We start from the raw sequence: 24,078 nt of genomic DNA, 5'->3' as shown, positions 1-24,078 counted from the left end.
GCGACTTTCACTAATTGCAACAAAAGCTCATGTCTAACTAAAGAAATTGACTATACCAACAATAAATTTCTTATTAGTATTGGTTGACTTAATGCCACCCTACTACTCACCATCTACCACCAACTCCCATTTGTTTTTTTGGCCCACAATGGAGAAGTAGCATTTATATCTATCTATCTATCTATCGAGTAAACTAGGGAAGGAAACTCGAACATATTTACATTCGTTTAGTGAGTTGAACACTTTACCAACTAAGTTATTGAATAATGGCATACGAAAAGGGGATAAGCACCGCACCTTTTGGCCCAAGCAATGTCTCGTGGACCTATGATGTGTATATGCGTATCAAGAATTAAAGAGTAACTTAGGTGGAAGTGTAGTAGAGGGGTTCTTAAAATGTAAAAATTAACGCAGCTAAGGGTTAATGCATTGATAAAACTAATAGTAACTAAGAAGGCACAAATAATTCTACAAGGGCGACATATAAATACATGTCCAATTCAATACTTCTTTGATATTATATTCCTTGAACGTATTCATAATTTGTATATAATTAATCCGACACTTTTTCAGATACTTCGACCATGTATCCATATACATTTAAAATAAATTTTTAACCTTTAAATGTAACTTCTTAAAATAATAATTATAATATAATACTACATTATAGTAATTATTAAGAAAAGTTCAAAATCTATTAAATGATGACTAAAGATACTTGTTTTATATTTTGTGAAATGAATTCGTATATTATATTAATGATTATATTTAGATTCATAATATCTTTAAAAATTGATCAAAATTAAATTTATATATATATATAAATCTAATTTTTTACTGTTGACTATACCAACAAATCTGTTATAGGGTTCAAAGCAACTTGAGAGTCTCTACTTCGTTATATATGTAGTATAATTAGTGGGATTACACTTGTATTTATCATTTATATATATATATAAGGAAAAAGGATTTAATTTCTTTGTTTATTTTTATTTGATTTTATTTTTCTGAAAAAGGATGTAATTCAGACAGGGAAAAAATATATAAAAATGAAAAAATAAAATGTAGATTATCCAAATTCTGGCCGAAAGGCCTATGGGCTTTGGATTATTTGGGCCTAGCTGCTAGGGCTGCTTTGTCTGTATCCTCACCACATTTTCCCAGGAAACAACACTGAAGACGAAGAAGAAGAAAAACAAATTCGGACTTAATTTCTGGGTTCCTTCTGGTTTTATCCATCAGTTGTGATTGGTCATTTTTGAACATTTCTCTCTCTGAATATACACACACATATATATATATATGTATGTATATCTGTTGAATTGAATGCTCTCAGAATCGCGCCAGATTGGAAGTGATATTGGCGGTCGAAGATGCGTGGACAATGTGGAAGGAGATCGGAGATAGAGAATCGGGAAAACTTCGCCCTAATTCTTTCACCAGTCGCATCAAATCGAATCGAATCGCTTCTCTCCAACTCTCTAATCACAAAGAAATCGTCTCTCCTCACCGAGGCTCCATTAACTCTCTTCAGGTTTCTGTCTCTCTGTCTCACTTTTCGATTTCAATTACCATTCAATCATTGCTTATATTGCATATTATAGTCGTTTGATACACTACGCCGTTTATTTGTATATACTTGAATTTCAATCAATTCAATCGTTTGTGTTATTGTATATCAAACTCGTTTGATACACTTCGCCATTTATCTGTGTATAGTTGAATTTCAATCATTTGTTTTATTGTATATCATACTCGTTTAATACACTTCACCATTGATTTGTATATTGTTGAATCCTGTGTATATAGAGTTTACATTTTGTTGAGGAATTTTTGGGGCGACCTGTTTTGATCACGAAATCAGGTTGATTTGACAGAGGGACGGTATCTATTATCCGGTGCGTCGGATGCATCGGTTGCTGTTTATGATATACAGCGTGCAACGGAAAATGATAGGTGTGGTTTGGTTTCGAAGCACAAGTCCATATTTGTGGTGGATAAGCAACACCAAGACGGGCACAAATATGCCATATCTTCAGCCATATGGTACCCCATTGACACTGGGCTGTTCATCACAGGTTCATATGATCATTACATCAATGTTTGGGACACAAATACCACACAGGTGGGTGGTTTTGATGGTCTTTCTTGTCATGGTCTATAGTCTAGTATATCATTTTTGATTCCTGAATGTGGTTTTGATTATTGATTTATTTAATTTTTTTGGGTTTTATTTGATAGGTGGTAATGAATTTTAAAATGCCTGGAAAGGTTTATAGGACTGCTATGTCTCCACTTGCGACAACTCATATGCTGGTTGCTGCTGGTACTGAAGATGTTCAAGTTCGCCTTTGCGATATTGCTTCAGGGGCATTTGCTCACACACTGTCTGGTCATCGTGGTAATGGGTTACACCTGTGTTTTATCAACTCACTAGGGACATAGTTTTATTCATGGCACATAAGCATCACTTTAGCTATTGTACTGAAATTTAGACTCCATGACTTATGTCCAATAGCAGTTGTGGTACTTGATGGGGAGCTGAGATGAAGTTATGTCTCCTTCCGAATTTGAGCATCATGCTCCCCTTAGATGCGCAACTATTAACTAATTTAAACTGTTTAAGGATAGGAACAATTGTAATGGTAGATTAAAGGAATGTAGAGCAGCAGGTTTCTTGAAAGGCCCTAATTGCTTTTCTCCCCCTTGTTCTGAATAATCCTTAAGTTTCCTAACATTTGAAATTTTGGATGGAGGGCCATAACACACTATTTGCTATGGCCCAGATCCCAATTACATTAGCCAGTTCCTTCATCAACTCTTCAATTATGTATTTCCAATTCTCATTCTAAAATTTTTAGAAGTTATAAAAAATATATGCTCTCTCTCTCTCTCTCTCTCTCTCTCACACACACACACACACACACACACACGCATGACACAAACAATTGTTGATATCGTCTTTTACTTGGATGTGATAAGGAATATTTTGGGTTTTTTGTATCTTGTGGCTCGTATAAAATAGAAGTTCTTGGGTTAATGTGAATATATTTGTGCTTGATTTGTTTGACTTGAATTGTTATTTTTTTTCTCTCTATATTTGACTTGACATGAATTGAACCAAATTAATTTCTTTATTTTAATGGTTGTGAGATATATCAAAACTTTGCCATGCATTTAGCTCATTTTTACCTTATATCTCTTTTTGTGTTGGCAGATGGTGTAATGACAGTGGAGTGGTCCACATCTAGTGAGTGGGTTTTGATAACTGGTGGATGTGATGGTGCGATACGTTTTTGGGACATAAGGCGCGCTGGATGTTTTCGTGTTCTAGATCAGTCCCATTCTCAGCTTGGAAGACGTCCACCTTTCCTAGAACGCTCTGCCTTGAATAAGGTTCACTTCCTTGTGCTTCACTTTGAAGCAATTTTGCTTTATATTACGTAATATGATGAACTTGTTTAAGTATCTAGCAATTCATTTTATATTCTTTTTTATTTACCCCATGAATCCATTGCATGGCTTGGTTCAGCCCTTTGAGATTAAATATATATTGAATATGGATTTCTGTTTGCACATCATTCATTATATGTCAGTGCGTATAATTGTCTATGCATAGTTGATAAAGGATGAATGCGTACTAGGCGCCAAAGGTCTGATAGAGCCTAAGCGCAAGGCACAATAGAAGGCGCAAGCCTAATCGAACTAAGGTACTTGTGTGATAACAGTGCATATTAATTAAATATGCAATACAAACTTGTCAATATCAAAATAAAGATTTTTTTCTGCATATCAATTCAGTGGATTAGTTAAATTTTCTATTTGCATATAAATTCAATAAATGTACAATTGGAACTGTGATGTTGAGTGACCCGAATGTGAGCTTTGTGTGGGTCGTGAACCTTGTTTGGTACTCTCTTGTAGCATGATATATAAGGTCACTTAGGATTTGGAGTGGTATAACGAGAGAACACTGAAAATCACAGAACATAGTGTGAGAGTGAGAGCTAGGGTTTGAGGGCTGAAACTTGTAAGCTTTTGATTTTCGCATAGTAAAATCTTCGCCGGATCTTTATCGTCGGCATAGGCACAACTTGTGTTGAATCACGCAAATCTTTGTCTTGTGTGGTGCTTGTTTTTGTCATCTTTTGTGATTGTTTCTCTGTTCGTGGCTTTTTTTCACAAGAGAAACATTTCAATATATGCGACACAAATATAAAAATCTCTTATAATTATATTTTTGATATTTGCTCAAAAATCCTTTCATGCATATGCATTAAAAAAATTAAATGTGATTACAAAATCTGAAACAAGAAAAAACTATAATCATACAAAATTTAAACATATATAATCAGGTATATTCAGAATCAATCTATGATATAGAACATTTTAATTTAGTAGTTGTTGTCATCATCGTTATCATGATCCTTGTCTTAATTCCATATGAATGAGGTCGACCACATGACTTCTCTCTCCAAGCTATTCTATTACATGTCATTTCATCCACTATATTTAACTTTTAAAAATTATTTTTAATAACCTTATCCCATGTTATTTTTGGTCGCCCTTTTCGTCTCTTCTATTATAACTAGTCTTCCTCGTTTGACCGGTGTGTCCCTAGGTTTCTGATGTACATGCCCAAACCATCTTTGTCTACTCTCTTGGATTTTATCACCAATGGGTGCTACCCTATTTTTTCTTACACTTTCATTAGTGACCCTATCCCTTCTAGTCACTTCACTCCACTCATCCATCTTAACATTCTCATTTTAATTTAATAGTCATTAACTAAAAAAATGATATGAATAAATAATTAGAAAATATAAGGCATGCCTTTTTTGAGATTGAAGCCTATTAAAAAGCACAAGCCTGAGGGCTTTTGTGGCGACCTTGTGGGCGGGTGTGTGTGAGTGTGTGCAGGGGGCACCAGTAGGCTACCACACCGGGCGAGCTACAGGTGCACAATCCCACATCGTCTGGGTGTGGATGGGGCAAGTGCTATATGTAGATTCAACACCCTTCTATGACACAACGCGTTTTAAAGCCGTGATGGCCGTGAACCCATCAGAATTCTGTAGTTAAGCGTGCTTAATTTGGAGTAGTACCAGGATGGGTGACCCCCTGGAAAGTCTCTGGTCTGGGTGAGCCAAAAGCGGACAATATTGTGTCTGGCCAGGGTGAGGGTCGTTACAAATGGTATCAGAGCCTGACCCAGCCGGAAGTGTGGCCAACGAGGACGTTGGGCCCCAAAGGGGGGTGATTGTGGCGACCTTGTGGGCGGGTGTGTGTGAGCGTGTGCAGGGGGCACCAGTAGGCTACCACACTGGGCGAGCTACAGGTGGACAATCCCACATCGTCTGGGTGTGGATGGGGCAAGTGCTATATGTAGATTCAACACCCTTCTATGACACAACGCATTTTAAAGCCATGATGGCCGTGAACTCATCAGAACTCTGTAATTAAGCGTGCTTAACTTGGAGTAGTACCAGGATGGGTGACCCCCTGGGAAGTCTCTGGTCTGGGTGGGCCAAAAGCGGACAATATTGTGTCTGGCCAGGGTGAGGGTCGTTACAGCTTTATGTGAAATTGGTTGAAGAGGCATGGCCTGTACTAGGTTAAGACGCTCTAGCTGAACCTTGACGACCCTGGGCCCTTTTTGGAGCCTAGGCACGCCTTTAACGGTGTATGTCCAGATGCATGCATATACAGTGAGGACACAGTCTAGCAAGGATTCCTTCCTTCATTACTAGTTTTAGATGGTGCATAACTACACAATTCTTTTCTGAGTTCATATGATTAAATGGTTGTTTATGATAAATTGCTGATCTAGTTTATTAGAACTACTCAGTGCCGAGAAAGATTCTTTGTGCATGACAGATTATTCGTTTTCGGTTAATCTTTATCTGTGCAACATTGACATGGCTGTATGGTGTTGTTGAATGGCGCGAGGTCTTTAGCACCTCTATATTTCCAAAACTGAAATAATTATATATAATTAAGGACAAGGATGCAGGTTTCAGAGGTCTTGACACATTGTGATTTTATGTAGTTCCTAATTTTATAATATATTTTTATATACATACGTGTATATATATATAAATACATATCTACCTAGTAGTCAAGTACCAACACACGTAAAAACTTACATATGAACTATCATTGCTAATTTTTCTTGTAACTTTCTATTGGCTAGTTCCCATCATATTTAGAATAGCGGAAAGCTCTGTATGTGTTTATTATTTCAGATGATAAGCTTTGTGTGGCTTAAAACATGGTTAATTCATGATGTCAAAATCTTCCCGTTCTCTTACCAGTTGATATAATTTATATTCTCGCTCAGGCTTCAACATCGAAATCCTTGTCGGCAGGCCAGAGTACATCTGTAAAAGCCCGGGCACTACAAAAGAAAATAGCCATTGGCAACGGATCAAAGCACAGAAGTGCCAGTAATGTTAATGGATCTGTAAAGCAGAGGTTGCATCCAGGGATGTTGTCCAGTCGAGATCGTGCCACAGCTCATTATGGTGCAGTTATTGGATTAAAAGTGACCGAAGATGGCATGTATCTTTTGAGTGCAGGTTGAGTTCTGTTCAATTGTTTAAAGTAAATTTTATATATATATATATATATATATATATATATATATTTCCTAGTTGGTACTCACACCCCCCCCTCCCCCCCTCCAATGAATTGTTTGCACAAGAGGAGTCAAACCTTAGACCTGATGCTTCCTGAGGCACCAGGGCCAAGTGACTTCCCACTTGAGCCAACCCCTTGGGGTTAAAGTAAATATTATTTTGTTATTCTTGCTTTAATATATTTGGCAAACATCCATTTAAGTTGGACTTCAAAGTAGCCTCTAGTAAGTATACAAAGTCAGTTTGTGAATATCCTGAAAATTGACAAAGTTGCTCATTTCTTTCATGTATATAGTGATGTTCCAACAAGTTTGTCAGTCCGACAATCTTTTATGGATCATCCTATTTCTTTATGTGGTCTATATCAATATATATATATATGCTATCAGCGAATCTTCAAGGGTTGAAATAACATAATAGTGGTTCATAATGGTGGGGGCCTTCATTTATGTTTTGTTTTACTACTGCAATTTTAACATTCACTTTTCTTTGCTCTATATTTACATTACAATTTTTTTTATAAGTACAATACGCTCAATGCTTTTTTCTTGAAACCCAAGATTTAGCAATATTTAAATAATATTGAGTATATTATTTTTAACATAAAATAATTATAGGTGAGCAGATGGTGTCTTTGGTAACACCGGAACAATACTGGTCAAAATAGCAGGCTTGTCAGTTGGAGGAGATGATCGTCATCCTTGACATGGTCCCATCTGAATGGGGTTGGCGCCTAATGATAAAAATGATGGATGATGGATTTTGTAGTGATGGAGCCTATTGATATTAATTAGGCTTCACATAGAGAATCCTTCCCTTGTCTCTTCTTTTTTGCAATTTCTGTGATTCTTCCGCACCCTCCCCTTTTTTCCTTAACTTGCAAGCCATGTTTTAATAACTTTATTTTCTTTTCACAACCATGGACATAGGTTGTATTTTAGTTGCCTTTTACTCTCTCTATTGTTTTATATTATTTCATCAAAACCACCTTAGAATGTGAGGGCTTGGCATGCACACTAACTGCTATGTAATTTATAAAAAGAATATATTGGATAGGGGACTGGGGGACATAAGCTTTTGTGTGGTTGGAGTTCCTATATGCATAAATCTGCACAATGGCTGTTCAATGTGACAACTGCCTAAAGAAAATAATTCTGCTGTCTTGGTTCTTTTCGATAAAGATCTTGATATGTTACTAGACCTAATATGTGCTTGTTGCTCTGTCAGTATGTTATTCATCTCTCTCTCTCTTCCTCCCCCAAACCAACGCACATCTATCTATATCTGTATCTTTAATAATCTAAATTTCAGGTTCTGATTCGAGGTTAAGGTTGTGGGATACTGAATCTGGCTGCAACACACTAGTGAACTTTGAAACTGTGCGCCTGCAAACCAGCAAGCCAATACAGCTAGCCATAACTCAGGACTCTGCACTTGTATTTGTTCCGTGCATGACAGCAGTGAAAGTAAACAGCTATTTCTATGTTTGATAATACGTTCAACTTTACATGTAAAATTATTGAAACTATCTATGAACTTACTAATTGTTGAATTCCTTAGGCGTTTGATGTATGGTTGGGCAGAACTTTTCTGACATTTCGTGGCCACTATGAATATGTGAATTGTTGTTGGTATAGTTCTCTGGATCAGGTAAAATTAAATTCATCTTGATGATTTAATTTTATGTCTTTTGTGATTTTATGTTTACTTAATTATTCTGTGGGTTGGGAGTGGGGTGGTGAAATTCCCACCCCCCACCCAACAACAACAACAACAACAAACAAACAAACAAACAAAAAGAAAAGGAATTTCTCCCACATATATATTTTCTTGGGTCCCCTGTGCCTGAGGCAGAAAAGACTCAGGATTTCCACCAATAGGAAACGGGGGAGAGTTGGTGAAAAATGGATTTAGGTGATAGTGTATGTAATTAAAAATAAATCAATAACTGAATATAGCTGTTTAATAGAACTTTGATCATAATGTGGGTTCATTTTAGGGCCTGCAAAAGGAAGTATTAGTGGGAAAACAAAAAGAAAAAAGAAAGGGCTTACTTCTTACTTCATGATTGGTTCTTCTATATTAATTACCAAAGGCATATATGGGATGGTTAATGCCCTAGATTTGGACACTAAAACTGAATTACCTAACCAAGTATTAATTTTTCTGCTTTGAAGACAGATTAGACAAGTTGATAAACGATTTGTGTCTTCCTTGTTGCAGGAATTATACACTGGTGGTAATGATAGGCAAATTCTTGTCTGGTCCCCATCCAATTTGATGTCTGATGACTTTGATGAAATGGTGTGTGATCTCAATTTTCACACCCACGTTTTTTAAATTCCATTTCCGTTTATGCATTAGGAGTACAGATAATGTCAAATGACAAGCCTCTTATTTCATTTTGAATTTGGATGGACATGCAGGATGATTGGAGCAGAAAGGGGCAGGCTCCTGCACTGGATCAAGATAACTGGAGCGATTGACATTTACACATTTCAGAAATCAGGTCATTTGAGAATTTGAAGTGTTCTTTATGTACATTACTGTATATTCATTGTCTGTTACTAGTTTTCTTTGGTTTTTTGTTGTTCAATTTTGGTTATAAACAGTATGCTTGCCATGGTGATTGTATATAGCTTTTCTATCAGATTGGTTTTGTATTCAAATTGAAATGATTTTGCTTGCATGATTTGTATCCAACCTAGAATGTCAATTATTTTGTAAATAAGGTCGATACTACATGGTAAATAGTAAAGATAATTTACTTATCAAAAAAAAATAAAAAATAGTACATGGTAAATAAAAAATAGTTAATTCCAGTTGAATTAACTGGCTCTATTTGCATTTTCATAGTGCAAGATGACATGTTTCCATTTTCTCTCTCCAGAAACAGGAAACTATAACTACTTTAGGCTGCGATTTATATGGGAATAGTTCTTTTGGAACATGTAATCTAGGATGGTTTAACATACGGAATGTTTGCATGGATGATCTAGTGGTCAAATTCTTGCCAGATGCATGTTGTTGTGACGCGGAAGCACAAGTTAATTGCCAAACCCGCACAGGTGACCAGGTTGATTTGGGCCATGGCCTAGCTGTAAAGCATTTGAGTTTTTATGTTTCTCAAATGCACATGATTCACATGGTTTGTGGGTGGTTGCATGCATCTATAAAGATCAATTTCCAACTGAAATGGGTTGGGAAGAAATTTGTTATTCCCAACTATGCTATGCTAACTTGTATTTATTTTCTTGAGCAACTCTTCAATTTATTGAACTTAAATTGCCAAATTTTCAAGTCAAGTTAGCGGAGTCAAGGGAAACCAAGTAACTTTGGCTAGTTTTCAGATTGAGTCACCTTATATTTAAATGCGAGGACCACAATTTAAAGTAGCTAGGAACGCATTTTGGACAGTTTATGTATGTCTACTTATGCCAGGCTAACAACAATAAAGACACCAATTCATAGATCCCGAGACACTCTCATGTGATCTGTGAATTGAAAAGGTGGAGTCGAGCTATATTTTAAATGTGCAAGGCTTCTAAAATGAGCCTTTGGTGGCAATTGAAGCTCTTTAGGTTTTAGTTCTATCAGTTAATGGCTTACTGCATGACATAAGAGGATCTCTTGATATCACTGGACTCTTTACGATTTGATGTTTTTGATCACCATTGATTGATCTTGGGATACTTTTGATTCGTTGGAGTTCTGGGTAATCTTATATGTTTGATCAAAGAAACGGTTTTGAACTTTAGAAGCTTGATTCCCTTTTACTTTCCATTTGGTTTTTGCATCTGGATTGTTTTTGTGGATGAGTCACAACCTCCTTGAAGGTCTCTGAGCATGTCCATATACATCTCCCTGAACTTCAACCTTACTGTATGTGGTTTAGTTCTTTGTAGCTGATAATTATTCTTAGAAATGTTGGGCATATTTGTTGCTAACTTGCTAGTGATTTCATTGTGTGTGTGTGTGTGTGGTTTTTTTTTTTTTTTTTCTTTCATAATTTTCATTGTGTTTTTTTAATTACTGAAAAAGAGCACACCATCCTTTAATATTATTGCTTTATCGTTTGCATGTGTTTGTGTCATCAAAATTTCACATTCACAACACCCTTAGCACAGTCAATACTGACTGCATGGTATTTCAGACAATTAATACAGTAGTGTTTATATTTCCTGTTGGCTGGATTGCGCATGCATACTTCATAGCTTGGTTCACAGTTACCTTTATACTTTTACCCGGTTCTCCTTAACGTGGCATGAGATGATACAATGTGTTAATTTCTTCTCTCGGGAGAAAAATATTAGAAAAAAGAAGATGCTAAAATTAAAGAGAAAAAAGGTCGTCCAGACCATGGAAGATGAGGATGAAAACTTGCGGCTGTGTTGAAAATGTGGTGATTTGTACATGGAAAATGTATCCGCGTAACTGACCTGTAATGCTGCTATTATTTGTTCCAATCATATGTTAGTTTGAATGTCACCCTCTACGATTGGTGTTGTAAGTAATGAAGTTGAATATGAAGCTGGTCATAGCATAGTGGAATTTAATTATGTAAAGATGCATGAATATGAGGTTGTTTATGCAGAATTGTTGCCAAACTTGGTTGAATTTTGTTGTATTTGTTGTCTCTCCTAAGGTGCTCAAATGATGTAATTTCTTCTGATTGGTATGATAAGTTGGTGTGGTTGGTAATAGGATACAAAGCTGTGAGTCTTTCTAGGATTATTATGAACTTTGTTCATTTTAGCCTTTTCTATTCAACATGAGTCAGCTCTTGTGATTGGTATGAAAATTGTTTTTTACTCTTTAGGTTTCTTCAAAGATATATAAATTCTTTCTTCCCTTCCATTTCACATTCATTTTTCCTTGCAGTTCAACTTAACACAACCAAACAGGGAAAGTCATAGTGTAAAGTTTTCCTTGGTACTTTCTTGTCCTTTTCTCCAGATTTCCATTGCAAATGGAACTTTAGAGAGGGTATGCAAATTGGATTCATCAAGTCACGTGTTGGTCAGGCTTTTCGAGTAGGTGTGTCCGTGTTTCAGTTCCATATTCCCCTAGTTTGTCACATAATTTTTTATTTTTTTATTTTATTTTTTATTTTATTTTTAAATGGTGTCCACATGAAGTGAAATGCCTCTAATTTTATTTATTTATTTTATTGCACAATTTTTATTTTGACTTATCTACTATGTGGTTTATCATCTTTATATCTAGCACTGCAAAAGAATTTGAATTGTTCATGAACAGTTTGGTTTAAACTCGACTAATTTTTTTTAAAAAAACTTATTTGTTAAGTGCACGAGTTGAGCTTCAAAACAGCATATGACTCAAGACTGGTAAACTCTAAATTTGCTTGGTGATAAGTGGTAATAAATGTTTCAAACACTAATATAATGTCTCCAGATTTCCATTGCAAATGGAACTTTAGAGAGGGTATGCAAATTGGATTCATTAAGTCACGTGTTGGTCAGGCTTCTCGAGTAGGTGTGTCCGTGTTTCAGTTCCATATTCCCCTAGTTTGTCACATAATTTTTTATTTTTTATTTTTTTATTTTTTTTTAAATGGTGTCCACATGAAGTGAAATGCCTCTAATTTTATTTATTTATTTTATTGCACAATTTTTATTTTGACTTATCCACTATGTGGTTTATCATCTTTATATCTAGCATTGCAAAAGAATTTGAATTGTTCATGAATAGTTTGGTTTAAACCCGATTAATTTTTTTAAAAAAAACTTATTTGTTAAGTACACGAGTTGAGCTTCAAAACAGCATATGACTCAAGACTGGAAAACTCTAAATTTGCTTGGTGATAAGTGGTTGTTTACAAGCCTGTTATGCTTCGCGAACACTTTTTTACTAGGGTAGTTCGAATTGGTAATTACTTTTTGTCCTTACAATCTTAGTCTCGAATAAAGTTCGTGCTTGAGCTCAGAATTTGACTAAATGAGTTAAGGATTACGAAATTATGTTTCAAACACTAATATATAATAAGCTCGAGTTTGATTATACTTTGAACAGCTAAAACTAGGTTCAGCTCGGTTCGGCTCATTTTGTTATAATTTTTTTTGTATGTTATTTTAGGACAAATAGTGACCCTCCGGGTATTAATTAATTAATTATTTAGAATACAAAGTCAAACATCAATGGTGTAAGCCGTCGTTCGTCAACAATTGGCAAATTTATCATTTTTTTCCTGATAAATTTGATTCATTTCTTTGAATTTTTCGTGCACAAAACATGCATTAAATCTTCTAGAAGTAGTTAGAATTATTTTGGATCAGTCTCTCTCTGATAATAATAATAATAAATGAAATACTGCAAAGAGAATACTGTTTCCGTAACATTGAGATAAATAAAATTGATTTAAAAAAAAAAAAAAAATTCTCTTACATAGTTTAGAAACTTTTCAATCAAATTACTTTTTTTATTTTTATTTTTTTATTTTATGAAAATAGAAAACCACAGAGTCTCTGGTTATGGTTATATTTGGTGTGACGAAAGTACTTGAATATTATTAAGATGGAAAATTATTTTTTCCAATGAAGCAAAAAAAAAAAAAAAAAACACTCTCCCCTTCTCTCTCACACAGATACACACACAAAAACAATAAAATTGTGCAAAAAGATGTTCCCCTTCTTCTCTCTCTCTCTCTCACACACACACACAAAAACAATAAAATTGTGCAAAAAAATGACCCCCCTAGCCTCACTCACACACATACACACACAAAAACAATAAAATTGTGCAAAAAGATGATCCCCCCTTCTTCTTCTCTCTCTCTCTATCTCTCTCTCTCACACACACACACACACAAAAACAATAAAATTGTGCAAAAAGATGATTGACTTACGAAAATTCATTTATTATTGCTATTTTGAGTTAGATAAATAAAGAATTCTATGTTATGCTCTCTAAACCATAAAATGAAACTTTCCAACTAAGTATTTTCAGTATTTTGCATCTGACGAAGTAAATGCGGAAAGAAAGCTTATTTTTTCTTTAATCCACTCCACATTCTACTATTTTTTACTTTCAACAAAATTTATTATTATTATTATTATTATTTACTTGGGAAATAAGGGGAATCTACTTCTTTTTTTTTCCTGGTCCCTTAAACCAATTTTGATGACGTCTAAAAACAGAAAATGAGAGTTTCAGAAAATAATTAAAAATATATATCTTTTAAAGGTGGATATTTTTAAATTTGTTAAAAATTTGACAAGAAGATAAAATTTTAAATTATTTTATGCTTTTGTTATTTATATATATGAAAATAAAACTATTATAAATTTTAAAAAGGAAAAACGTGCATGGAGTTTTACACTTTTATGTGAATGCGCGCACACACTACTATTAAAAGTGTATAAATCTTTGAATTTTTTTTTTTATTATTTATATTTTTGATAAAGGTAATAGTTAAGAGCAAGTTCAGTGCCTAAAATTCTCACAATCATTCAGGCTCGTAGCAGCAAGGATGGTGCAACGCTCATTTTTTCTCGTTCTTGCTCGGCAAGTTTTATTTTATTTTTTTCCCTAAATATAATAGTTTAAGTTTTTAACAAAAAAAAAAAGTTAGATGTTGGATAGTCCTTTTATAAAATTGTGGTTATATTCGGTTGCATGAAATTGAAATATGAATTTATAGAATTGAAGAAACATTTAGTTTAAAGTTACAAAAAAATTGAATTTTCAATTATAATTGTAAGACTCTAATTTCACGTAGTCGAACATAATTTAAGAAAAGAAGAACGTATCTCTCTTTGTTGTCAATTTAACCATATATGATTTAACCAAAAAAAAAAAAAAAATTTAACCATATATGTGTATATATATATATCATTCAATTGCATGAAGATCGAATTTTAGACCAAATTGAAATTATGGTAGTCTATGTTATATATTTTGGGACTTTTGACATTTTGTGCTAGTTTGATGTGAATTTACTATTTTCCTTGATGATCCCATACTAGCTATGGTAACTGCAATCTAGAAGTGGAGATTATGAGAAAAACATGTTAGGAATTTCACTGACTTTTTAAATGTTTGTTGTACTTATCATGATATTGGACTTTGTATTGGTCTTCTAAAATCAAGAAGAAAATACTCTTTTTTTTATATTAAAGTCCTTCCTCTCACGGACATTATGGTGAACAATGGCAGCACAAAAATGTCAAAAGTCTCTAAATATATAACATATATAGAATTTGTTAAGATTCCAATTTCATTCATGAATTATTTATTTTATTTTTTAAAAAAGATATATAGAATTAATTAATTAATTTTGTATTTTCAAATTTTGGGAAAAAAACTATTTAAATCCGTGACAAGTCACAACCCCTTTTTTTTATCAAAGCCTCTCTCTCTCTCTCTCTCTCTATGTATACTCCTACTGATGGGTGGTTTGTTGCTGCTTGTTTGTATGTTCTCATCCTGGTATTTGCGCCTGGTGCTCTTTGTAATCTTGTTGCTGTGTAGTGCTGTTTTTGTTGGGCAGGAAAAAAAAGAAAAAAAAATTATGGTGAACAATGGTAGGTCAGTCTCTCCGACGACATCACCGGTGATGGATCCCGGAATATGGAGCCGGCTTCCGGAGCATCTCCTGGAACAAGTCCTCTCCTTCCTCCCATTGAAAACCTTCTTGAGTCTCAGATCAACCTGTAAACGCTTCAAGTCTCTCACCTTCTCTCCTTCATTCGTCTCCAAACACTCCTCATCTTCCTCACCTTTCTCTTCCTTTCTCTTGCTTTCTCACCCACAATTCCACCACCACTACCCTCTCTACGACACTATCCTCACCACCTGGCGCAAGTCATCTCTCCCCCTCTCTCTGGCCTTATCCTGCGCCCCCTCCACATCCCTTCTCTCCGCCTCCAATGGCCTCCTCTGTTTCTATCTCCCAAACTCGCCCTCTTTTCTGGTCTGCAATCTCCTGTCCAATTCCTCAAGAATTGTGGAATTCCCAACATACCCTTTTGCTTTTGAGTTGCTTACTCTGGTTTCGTCATCGCAAGGGTACCGAATTTTCATGCTTTCCTCTTCTGGTGGGTCATCAAGCGCTGCCTTCGTGTACGATTCTAGGGTTCATTCGTGGCGGCAATTTCAGGGATTTAAGCTGAATCTCAGTGACAATTTTCATCAAGAAGGTGTTTTCTATAATGGGTATTTGTATTTTGCAACCCCGGAGCCTTTTTCGATTGTGTGCTTTGATTTGGAGACTGGGAAATGGGGGAGCTCAATGATTGAGTTACAGGGTGAGCTTACTTTTGCTCGGTTGTTGAGTAATGGGGATGACAAGTTGTACTTGGTCGGTGGAATTGGGGGGAATGGGATTTCAAAAAGCATGAAATTGTGGGAATTGAATGGAAATGGAGGAGGGAATTGGGTTGAGGTCGAAAGGGTGCCGGAGATGATGTGTAGGAAATTTGTATCGGTTTGCTACCATAACTATGAGCATGTGTATTGTTTGTGGCATGAAGGGATGATTTATGTGTGCTGCTATACTTGGCCGGAGATTTTGTATTATAAGGTTTCGAGGAAGACTTGGCATTGGTTGCCCAAATGCCCATTGTTGCCTGAGAAATGGAGCTGTGGATTCAGGTGGTTTTCCTTTGTTCCTGATTTATATGCCTTTGTTTGAGTTATATATATATATATATATGTATGTATGTATATATATATATATATTTGTACATATATATATATATTTGTCCCCAATTCTGTATTTGAGCTGTTCTTGCTTGAAGAAATTAGTATTCATGTTATTCCTTATCAGTTGTTTATATATATATATATATATATGAAAGATTGTATCAGTGATTTGTTGAAATGCTAGATATGTTCTTGGGATTTCATGATTCTGTTTTCCACGCACGAATATTTCTTGAGAGGGTGATTCCCAGACTCGAACTTACACCATTGCAGGAGTATTTCTATGAATAATGTTGAAGAATACAATTTTTTTTGTTGGAATTAGGTAGAATTAAAATTAGTATTTGGAAGGTTGTGGTATTGTGTTTTTTTAGTGCCCAATGTCCTCACTAGGTTTTTTCTTTTTCTATCTTCTCTTTTTGTTTTTCTTATTTTATAATTTATAATACACTTATACCGTTCTGTTTTGGATGTAGTTTTGGCTCTTGCGGCTGTTTTCTGGTTTTTTGATGTATTTTAGCCTTTATTTATTTATTTATTTTTTATTTTTTGTTTTTTCTATGTGGTCTGCTATGGCCTGTAGGTTTGTCCTCCATATATATATATAATACTCTTGCGTTGGAATATTCAAACTATTGAGCCCTCTAGAATATGACGTGAGTCAAGCTTTCATATATGCATGTCACCTGAACTCCGTTAACTGAATGGTGTTTGGACATTTGACAAAATATTTCCTCCCTTTGAAATTTAGGCTTCGCTACTGTTAAATCATATACATTTGAGTCCTTAGGTGAAAATCATTCAAGATGTAGCATTAGTGTTCTTACTTGCTAACAATCATACATCGCAGCGGCTCACGCATCTCTTATTGGATATCTTCAAAATTTGGAGGATGTATTATTTTTCTATCATCATTTCTCTCTCTTTTTTTTTTATTATTATTATTTTTTCCGAGTAGTTAGGGACTAGAATTCTTAACCTTCTGTGTGGAAAAAAAAGATGGATGCCATCAGAGCTAAGACTTTTTCTCATTAATACATACGTAAGACTTATTCATGCCATGGTTGTCTTAGGCTATTAAATGGCCTTTTTGATGATGTAGATAACCGTAGATCATTAAGAATCTCAAAAAGTAAGCAGAAAGACTTTTCTAGCTTCCTCATTAATTTGATAATTAAAATTGACTAAGTGACTTTGTCTACCAATTTGATCATGCAAGTTACTGATTTTTATAGATAACCGTAGATTATTAAGAATCTCAAAAACTAATCAGAAAAACTTTTCTAGCTTCCTCATTAATTTGATAATAAAAATTGACTACGTGACTTTGTCTACCAATTTGATCATGCAAGTTGCTGATTTTTATATCAAGTAGACAAAAACTAAAAGTAAAATGGTTGAACTATACGTCCCTAGCATCTAGAGTTGGAGTACCAAATAATTTAATTATTGAATAATTCTCTAAGAAATAAGGAGACAGATGCTTCTCTAAGAAATTAGAGGCTGTTGGAAGAATTGAAATATTCTTTGTTTCTCTCTCTCACATACGTCTGTATATATCCATGTATCTATGTGTGTGTGTATATGTGTGTGCACATGAAGAATTGTAGTGCATATATATACCAATTGTTTCTTGTTTGCAGTTGAAATTTATCTCTCGACTGAATTGCCATAAGTCGGTTCTTCTGGAAGAGAGAATTATGGAATGGAATAGTGATATCGAAATGGCACAATTCACTCATGTTGCATAGCATATCCCATTTAACTTAGGTAACGGGTTACGAGTAGACATGCAAATGGATAGTCCGATTCAATAATTTGAATATGGATTGAAGATTTAATTCGATAATCCGTTAACGATCCGAATTCAATAATTCATTAACTAAACAAATCGGATATGAATTCTGGTCAATCCAATCCGATAACAATCCGATCTGAAATAATATATTATATAGCATATTAAAATATATAATCTATTTTATGATATATAATATTTTTCATATTATTAAAAATTCTTATCCTTATTTTCTCCTCCTCCTTAACTCTCTTTATTTTTTCCTATTCTTAAGTTTTTATTCTTTAAAAATGAGTAAAAGATCTAATTTTTTTTTTTTTTTTTATTCTCTTTTGAAATTATTATTATTTTTTTAAACAAAAAAAAAAGTACACACACTTATCCGATCGAGCCGAATTATCGGATCAGATATCCGTTTATTAGCAAATCAGATATGGATTGATTCACAAAATATTCGTTGGATTTTTGGATCGGATCAGATTGAGTATATCCTTATCGGATTCGGATCGGGTCAGCACTAATCCGGTCTGAATTTGATCCGTTTACAGGTTTAGTTATGAGAAAGACTCTCCAGCTATGATGATATCACATCATCGGTCCTAACCAATTATATCATGTCACGTAAAAAAATATATATATTTATTTAATAGATTCATCATTATGTATTAGCATTTAATTAGTTAGTGATACCATGTCATTACAATAAGAGTATTAAAGTATTTCTCGGGGGTTACGTAAGCCTGCCTCTAAACCATTATTGGAGGCTGTATGTATTAGGGATAATTAACTCCCTCCAACACACTCAACAATCTACTATTGTTGAGAGTTAAATCCTTCCTTCATCACACACCGCGGAAGTATCATTATATTACATCAACACAAGCATTTATGGAGATAACAATCATACACATCCACGCACAAAACTATTTTACATGGTTCACTCAACTCTAGGGCTACATTCATGGGGAGACAGATTTCACTATTATGAATCAAAGGAAGAGAATATACAACAACACTCACTCATCGTATCTTTGAGGTTACATCTATACACTCAGAATTACATATACTCTCTCATCTTCTCACGACATTCACCCCTCAAACCCCTTATATTTTCTTTCTTCTCTCTCTTTAAACTCAAACCCATCTCTATTTATAAAGTCTTCAAAACTCAATTCCTTGTTGGATAAGTATTCCTCAACTTACCTACAAGGAGTTACCATATATTAGTTTTCAACTCTAAAATAGCAAGTACAACTTCTTCCCCAAATCTTTAATTTTTTTCCCCAGTTTTCTGACTTCCAAAAGGGTAATTTACACAGATCTTCCCTATAGTTTGCCATAATTACACGGACCTCCCCTATGGTTTGAGAATTTACTCAGACTTCCCCTAATAATGAAACTATCCTACACGGACTTCTCTTATGTGTGACGGACCGTCAAATACACTAATGTACCTGGCTAATTTATTGAAATGCCCTTAATTTTCTATGGTAAATTACTGAAGCGCCCTTTATATATATATATATATATAAGAGAGAAAGAGAAACAAAAATAATAATAATAAATCTTAAACTGTTTGGGGCCACCACTGCCGACCACCATGGGCGCCACCGCCACCAACATCTTTGTTTTCCTCCATCTTTATGTGTGTGTGTGTGTATGTATTTGTTATGTATGTGTAAAGTGTAATCTCACAAGCCAATGAAATATTGACAACAAAGCAATATAAAAAAATAAAAAATATGGGAAAAAAAAAGAAAAAAGAAAAAAAAGAAGAATAAAATAAACACAGTAAATAGGGAAGCTGTAATGGGTGGGCGCTTGCCCATTTACCCAAAAGCTCGAACTATTGGGTAATGCTGCATACCCACCCATTTATACACACTTCAACCCCCATCCAAATCCGATGTGGGACAAGTTTCACTTGTAACAGAAGTCATGGTGCGTGATCGTGGGATGATGGAAGCGAAGAGAGAATGAACTCCTTGAGATGGGTTTTTCGCAATCTCAAGCTCCGATCTCCCGACTTTGACTCTGGCGGCTCCTTCGTGTCCTCCACGCTTAGTCATTGCCGTCCATCACCGCTGGAATCAATCCCAGTGCTATCCCCTATGGTGGTCTGTCAGCCTTCAATTCTCTCTCTATCCACAAGATCATTTCCTTAATTTCGCCACAATATCATTTTTTTTTTAGTTATAATATATCTCTGAATTGATCAATTACTGAGTTTGAACTCATAAAAACACTTTAATTTTGATGACCATTACGTTGATTTGGAGCTTGAGTTGCATGATCAACATATATTGGTAAGGTTTAACTTACCTGGGTTTGAATGGAAGCAATGTTTCTTCTCTGGTGAGGTCAGAATTTTGGGTAAGGGTTTTTTTTGTTTCCCTGATTTGGGTATTTTTTTTTTTTTTCCTAATTTGGGTAAGGTTAGGTTTACCGCAGTTTGTTGTTGAATTCAATGTCGCAATTGTTTTTTCTCATGCATCCTCTGAAAATTCTTTGATTGTCTCGAAGAATTACACACGCAACATATGTGTGTGTGTGTATATATATATATAAAGGGAGGGAGGGAGGGAGAGAGAGGAGAAGAGAGAGAACAAAACTTTGCAACCACCATTCCTTTTGTCGGAATCGCTCAGAATTAAAGGGACCCAAACTTCTCTCTAGCCGCCGTCCTCGTCACAGCCTTCGTGTCTTCACCGTCGAAATTTTTGGTTTCTAGTATTTGCTCGCCGATCAGAAACTTGCCCACCGATTCTATCATTGCCTGCGCCGGTGCTCGTCACTGGAAGCTCTCTCTGGTCTTGAAATGGATTTGTTGAAATGTGTATTTGCTGGGCTATTTTTCATGACCAGGTTCATGAATTAGGTTTTGTGTGTATGTGTGTATATATATATATATATATAATATCAAGTATATATATATCTTTTACCTATAATATGTAATTGTATAAGGACAAGGGTATAATGGGGATTTTAGTAAAAATTGTACATGACGTCAGCAATTTCTGTCCTTAATTGATGTTGACTCTAACAGAAGGGAGGTCCGTGTAAGATATTTTCATTCTTAGGGGAGGTCTGAGTAAATTCTCAAACCAGAGATCCTTGCAATTATAGCAAACCATATGGGAAGTTTGTGTAAATTATCTCTTCCAAAACGGATTAGGAAGTAATTTTCGCAGGTATTAGACAAGCGCAACCGGTTGCGTTTTACCGGTTCCGCTAAAACGCAACTGATTCCGCTACTTTGAAATATCGATTTAACCATTTTGCCGAAGCGCAACCAGTTTGCGTTCTTCCAGAATTCTAAATAGAATTCTTTACGTGAATTTTGAGCCACAACACAATTTCACCTACGTGCTCCTCTATAACTTCACCTCGAACAAGAATTTTTTTTATAGATCAACCTCTAATAAAACTTTATGATGAAATTAAGAAACACTCTTAACAGTATGAGTATCGCGACTGAATGTTTCTCGCTCGAATCACCAACCTCTTTCAAAACCTTAAAATACATATATTTTAAATCTAAACTTCTTTAAAATCTTGAGTAATTCAAATTTTCAAGTAAAACGAGGTCACGGGCTCTAACTTGTAAAGGGAGATAAGTCATATTATGCAAAATAAAATGAAAATTTGATTTTTCTCTGAAATCCGAACTACCAATCAAAAGATAAGACAGGGGCTGCGGATCCTGTGAATCTTATAAATAATATTAGGAGTTAGGTTGATTTTAAGTCTTGTTTGTGAGAATTAACAATAAATTATGGATAATAACTTGGCATTGTCCAAAAAAGAAACACTATTGTCACAAGAAATATTGCGTGTACGAATACTTATCGATAATTGGTTGGTGCTGAAATAATTATCCAAAGAAGCAAGTTGATTATCTAATTAATACAATTAAATAACATCTTAAAAACTATATTCCTCCTTTGCACGACCACGTCATATTAAAATAATTAATATTCATTTTAAAATATATAGCCAAAGGGATTAAACACTCTCTTATGTTCACTTGCACAACTTTGTTTGGTTTGACAACTTGCTCCATCCCTAAACACACTCTTTGTGCATTTTGTTATGAATAATATTTAGGTCCTCGCTAATGAAAATTTACAACATATTCATTGTTGATGTGGACTAATAATATATAGACATGTAATTTATAATTACCAAATCAAAGATGATAAGTAAATATTCACTTATCAAATCAGAGATGCTAATTTGATTGCCATCTATTAAAATAGAACATGTTCATTTATTATTAGTCCACATTAACAGTAAGTATATTGTATATCTTCATTAGTGAGGACCTAAATATTGTCCTTTGGTTAATTAGGCATCCAAGAGAGATTGTCAACCAAAGATATCCCAAACCTCCACTTCTTCATACAACCAAATGTCTGTTTTTTAATGTCGTATTGATTTGAATCTCATGACCATTATTTATATCTTTACGAATGATCCTATTCAACCTCTATCTAAAGGAAATTCAATTCAAGGGATGGTTTTATACTAACCCTAATAGGTGATTTTTTTAGCTTGGGCTTCTTCAAATTGGAAACGGAAGTATGAAGGAATGCAATGCTAGGTTTTTCAAAAAAAAAATTTCCTAATAAGAAATTCATTCACACGTTCACTTTATTTTTGCGGAGACTTAAACCATTGATAATCTATTTTGAAAAATGAAAAAGTACCACTAGATTACAAGCTTGGTTAAAAAATTCCTTCAAAAATCTTATTTTCAATTATCAAAGCTATTCGATTTACTCTGTTTGGAGCCCCCCCCCCCCCCCCCCCCCCCGGACGCGCGCGCGCGCACACACACATACTTATTCTTCTTCCCCTTCAAAGAATAATTCCAACACTTAAGCTCACTTAGTGAGAAATTATTACATCATTCAGGATTATATGGTTTTTGTCAATCAAAATTCAAAAAACGCAAGCAAAAAATTAAATAAAATTAACATACTTATTTGTGTGTCGTGTGAAGATTAGCCGGAATCATGTAATCTAGTACCATTCTCCTAATGTAATAGCTTTGCATGGAAAATAAATCAAATACCAATGAGAATACAATGAAAGAAAAACCCTCACATCGTGTACAATAGCACAGATGTTGAATCTAAATGAGACCCATTAATTGGTAATTGTGTTTGATGTGGTAATTGGTTTGTCTACTTGCGATTATTGCTTCTCGCGCCTATGTCCCGGGTTGTTGCTAGTCTGGACTGGGCCTGGCCTTGACTTGTTCTCGCTTTTTTGGGTTGCCTTCTTTGGGCTTCCTATAATCCTATACCATTTTGGGCCACCGGCCTTTTTGTTGTAGGTCTCTGGGATGCAATACTTTAATGGGCTAGGTCCTATGGAAAATCTCAAACTAATAGAATACAAATATATATATATATATATATATATATATAATTATTTATCTATATAATCATGAATGAAATAATTAATTTGGAGGTTAGAATTAGATATTTGTTACTTTTGTTTTTCTAAATTTTGTTTTATTTTTTAATTAACTCATTATATATTTTAAATTACATTGAATCACTTTCTTCTTAAAAAAAAAATCACTCCCTAGTATTCTAAAAGTATTCAAAACATGCTCTCACCATGTTCCAGTTGTGTTCAACCAGAAAATAAAAAATTTGTTTTAAAGTAGCGAGGATTCGATTCTTTAGAAGATAAATGTAAGCCAATTTTCCCACAACACATCTATGTACACATATACGTTAGTTGAATTGTCATTGAAATAAAGCTTTCATGCAATTCATAATCAATCTGCAATCTGCATTCTCAGGACCTGATTGGGTTCAATTCTGAAAAAAAGAAGAAAGTTTTCAGACTGTTCAATGGAAATGTGTGTGTGTGTGTGTGGAGTATCAACCAGACAAATTCTCATTCTGGACCTATCCCAAAGGCTCCTCCCATTAGCCTCATTAAGCTACTAACAAGATTCCCCAA

At 34.6% G+C, this 24,078-nt stretch overlaps 2 protein-coding genes across 4 annotated transcripts; both read left to right on the top strand.

Moving 5' to 3' along the window:
* The first annotated feature begins 1,127 nt into the window (after window positions 1–1,127).
* On the top strand, window positions 1,128–11,885 carry LOC132277732 (WD repeat-containing protein ATCSA-1). 3 transcript variants are annotated; one of them, XM_059779572.1, is made up of 10 exons: window positions 1,128–1,534; window positions 1,865–2,125; window positions 2,242–2,401; window positions 3,218–3,396; window positions 6,341–6,578; window positions 7,950–8,104; window positions 8,199–8,288; window positions 8,862–8,942; window positions 9,065–9,147; window positions 11,520–11,885. In XM_059779572.1, exons 1-9 carry the CDS (start codon window positions 1,385–1,387, stop codon window positions 9,122–9,124), a joined length of 1,374 nt encoding a protein of 457 aa, XP_059635555.1. In that variant the 5' UTR covers window positions 1,128–1,384; the 3' UTR covers window positions 9,125–9,147; window positions 11,520–11,885. The 3 variants fall into 3 exon arrangements, with proteins under 3 accessions (XP_059635555.1, XP_059635556.1, XP_059635554.1); XM_059779573.1 differs by having other exon boundaries at window positions 11,595–11,881; XM_059779571.1 differs by lacking the exon at window positions 11,520–11,885 and having other exon boundaries at window positions 1,129–1,534; window positions 9,065–9,307.
* Window positions 11,886–15,014: 3,129 nt separating this feature from the next.
* On the top strand, window positions 15,015–16,523 carry LOC132279273 (F-box/kelch-repeat protein At5g43190). The gene has a single exon (XM_059781205.1). The coding sequence runs from the start codon at window positions 15,046–15,048 to the stop codon at window positions 16,288–16,290; it is 1,245 nt and encodes a 414-aa protein (XP_059637188.1). The 5' UTR covers window positions 15,015–15,045; the 3' UTR covers window positions 16,291–16,523.
* Window positions 16,524–24,078: the final 7,555 nt, after the last annotated feature.

Source organism: Cornus florida, unplaced genomic scaffold (assembly GCF_030987335.1).
Source record: "Cornus florida cultivar Cherokee Brave unplaced genomic scaffold, ASM3098733v1 CherokeeBrave_3.0.0_Hap2_Chr10, whole genome shotgun sequence".
NCBI lineage: Eukaryota > Viridiplantae > Streptophyta > Magnoliopsida > Cornales > Cornaceae > Cornus > Cornus florida.
The sequence above is the reverse complement of the archived record's forward strand: the minus strand, read 5'-3'. Positions and strand labels throughout refer to the sequence as shown.

Bases quoted from the DNA above. Each gene is read 5' to 3' on its own strand.
- LOC132279273 (XM_059781205.1), top strand. From the start codon at position 15,046: ATGGGTGGTTTGTTGCTGCTTGTTTGTATGTTCTCATCCTGGTATTTG.
- LOC132277732 (XM_059779572.1), top strand. From the start codon at position 1,385: ATGTGGAAGGAGATCGGAGATAGAGAATCGGGAAAACTTCGCCCTAAT. The intron at 2,402-3,217 runs GTAATGGGTTAC...TTGTGTTGGCAG, and splicing joins CACACTGTCTGGTCATCGTG to ATGGTGTAATGACAGTGGAG. The intron at 3,397-6,340 runs GTTCACTTCCTT...ATTCTCGCTCAG, and splicing joins AACGCTCTGCCTTGAATAAG to GCTTCAACATCGAAATCCTT.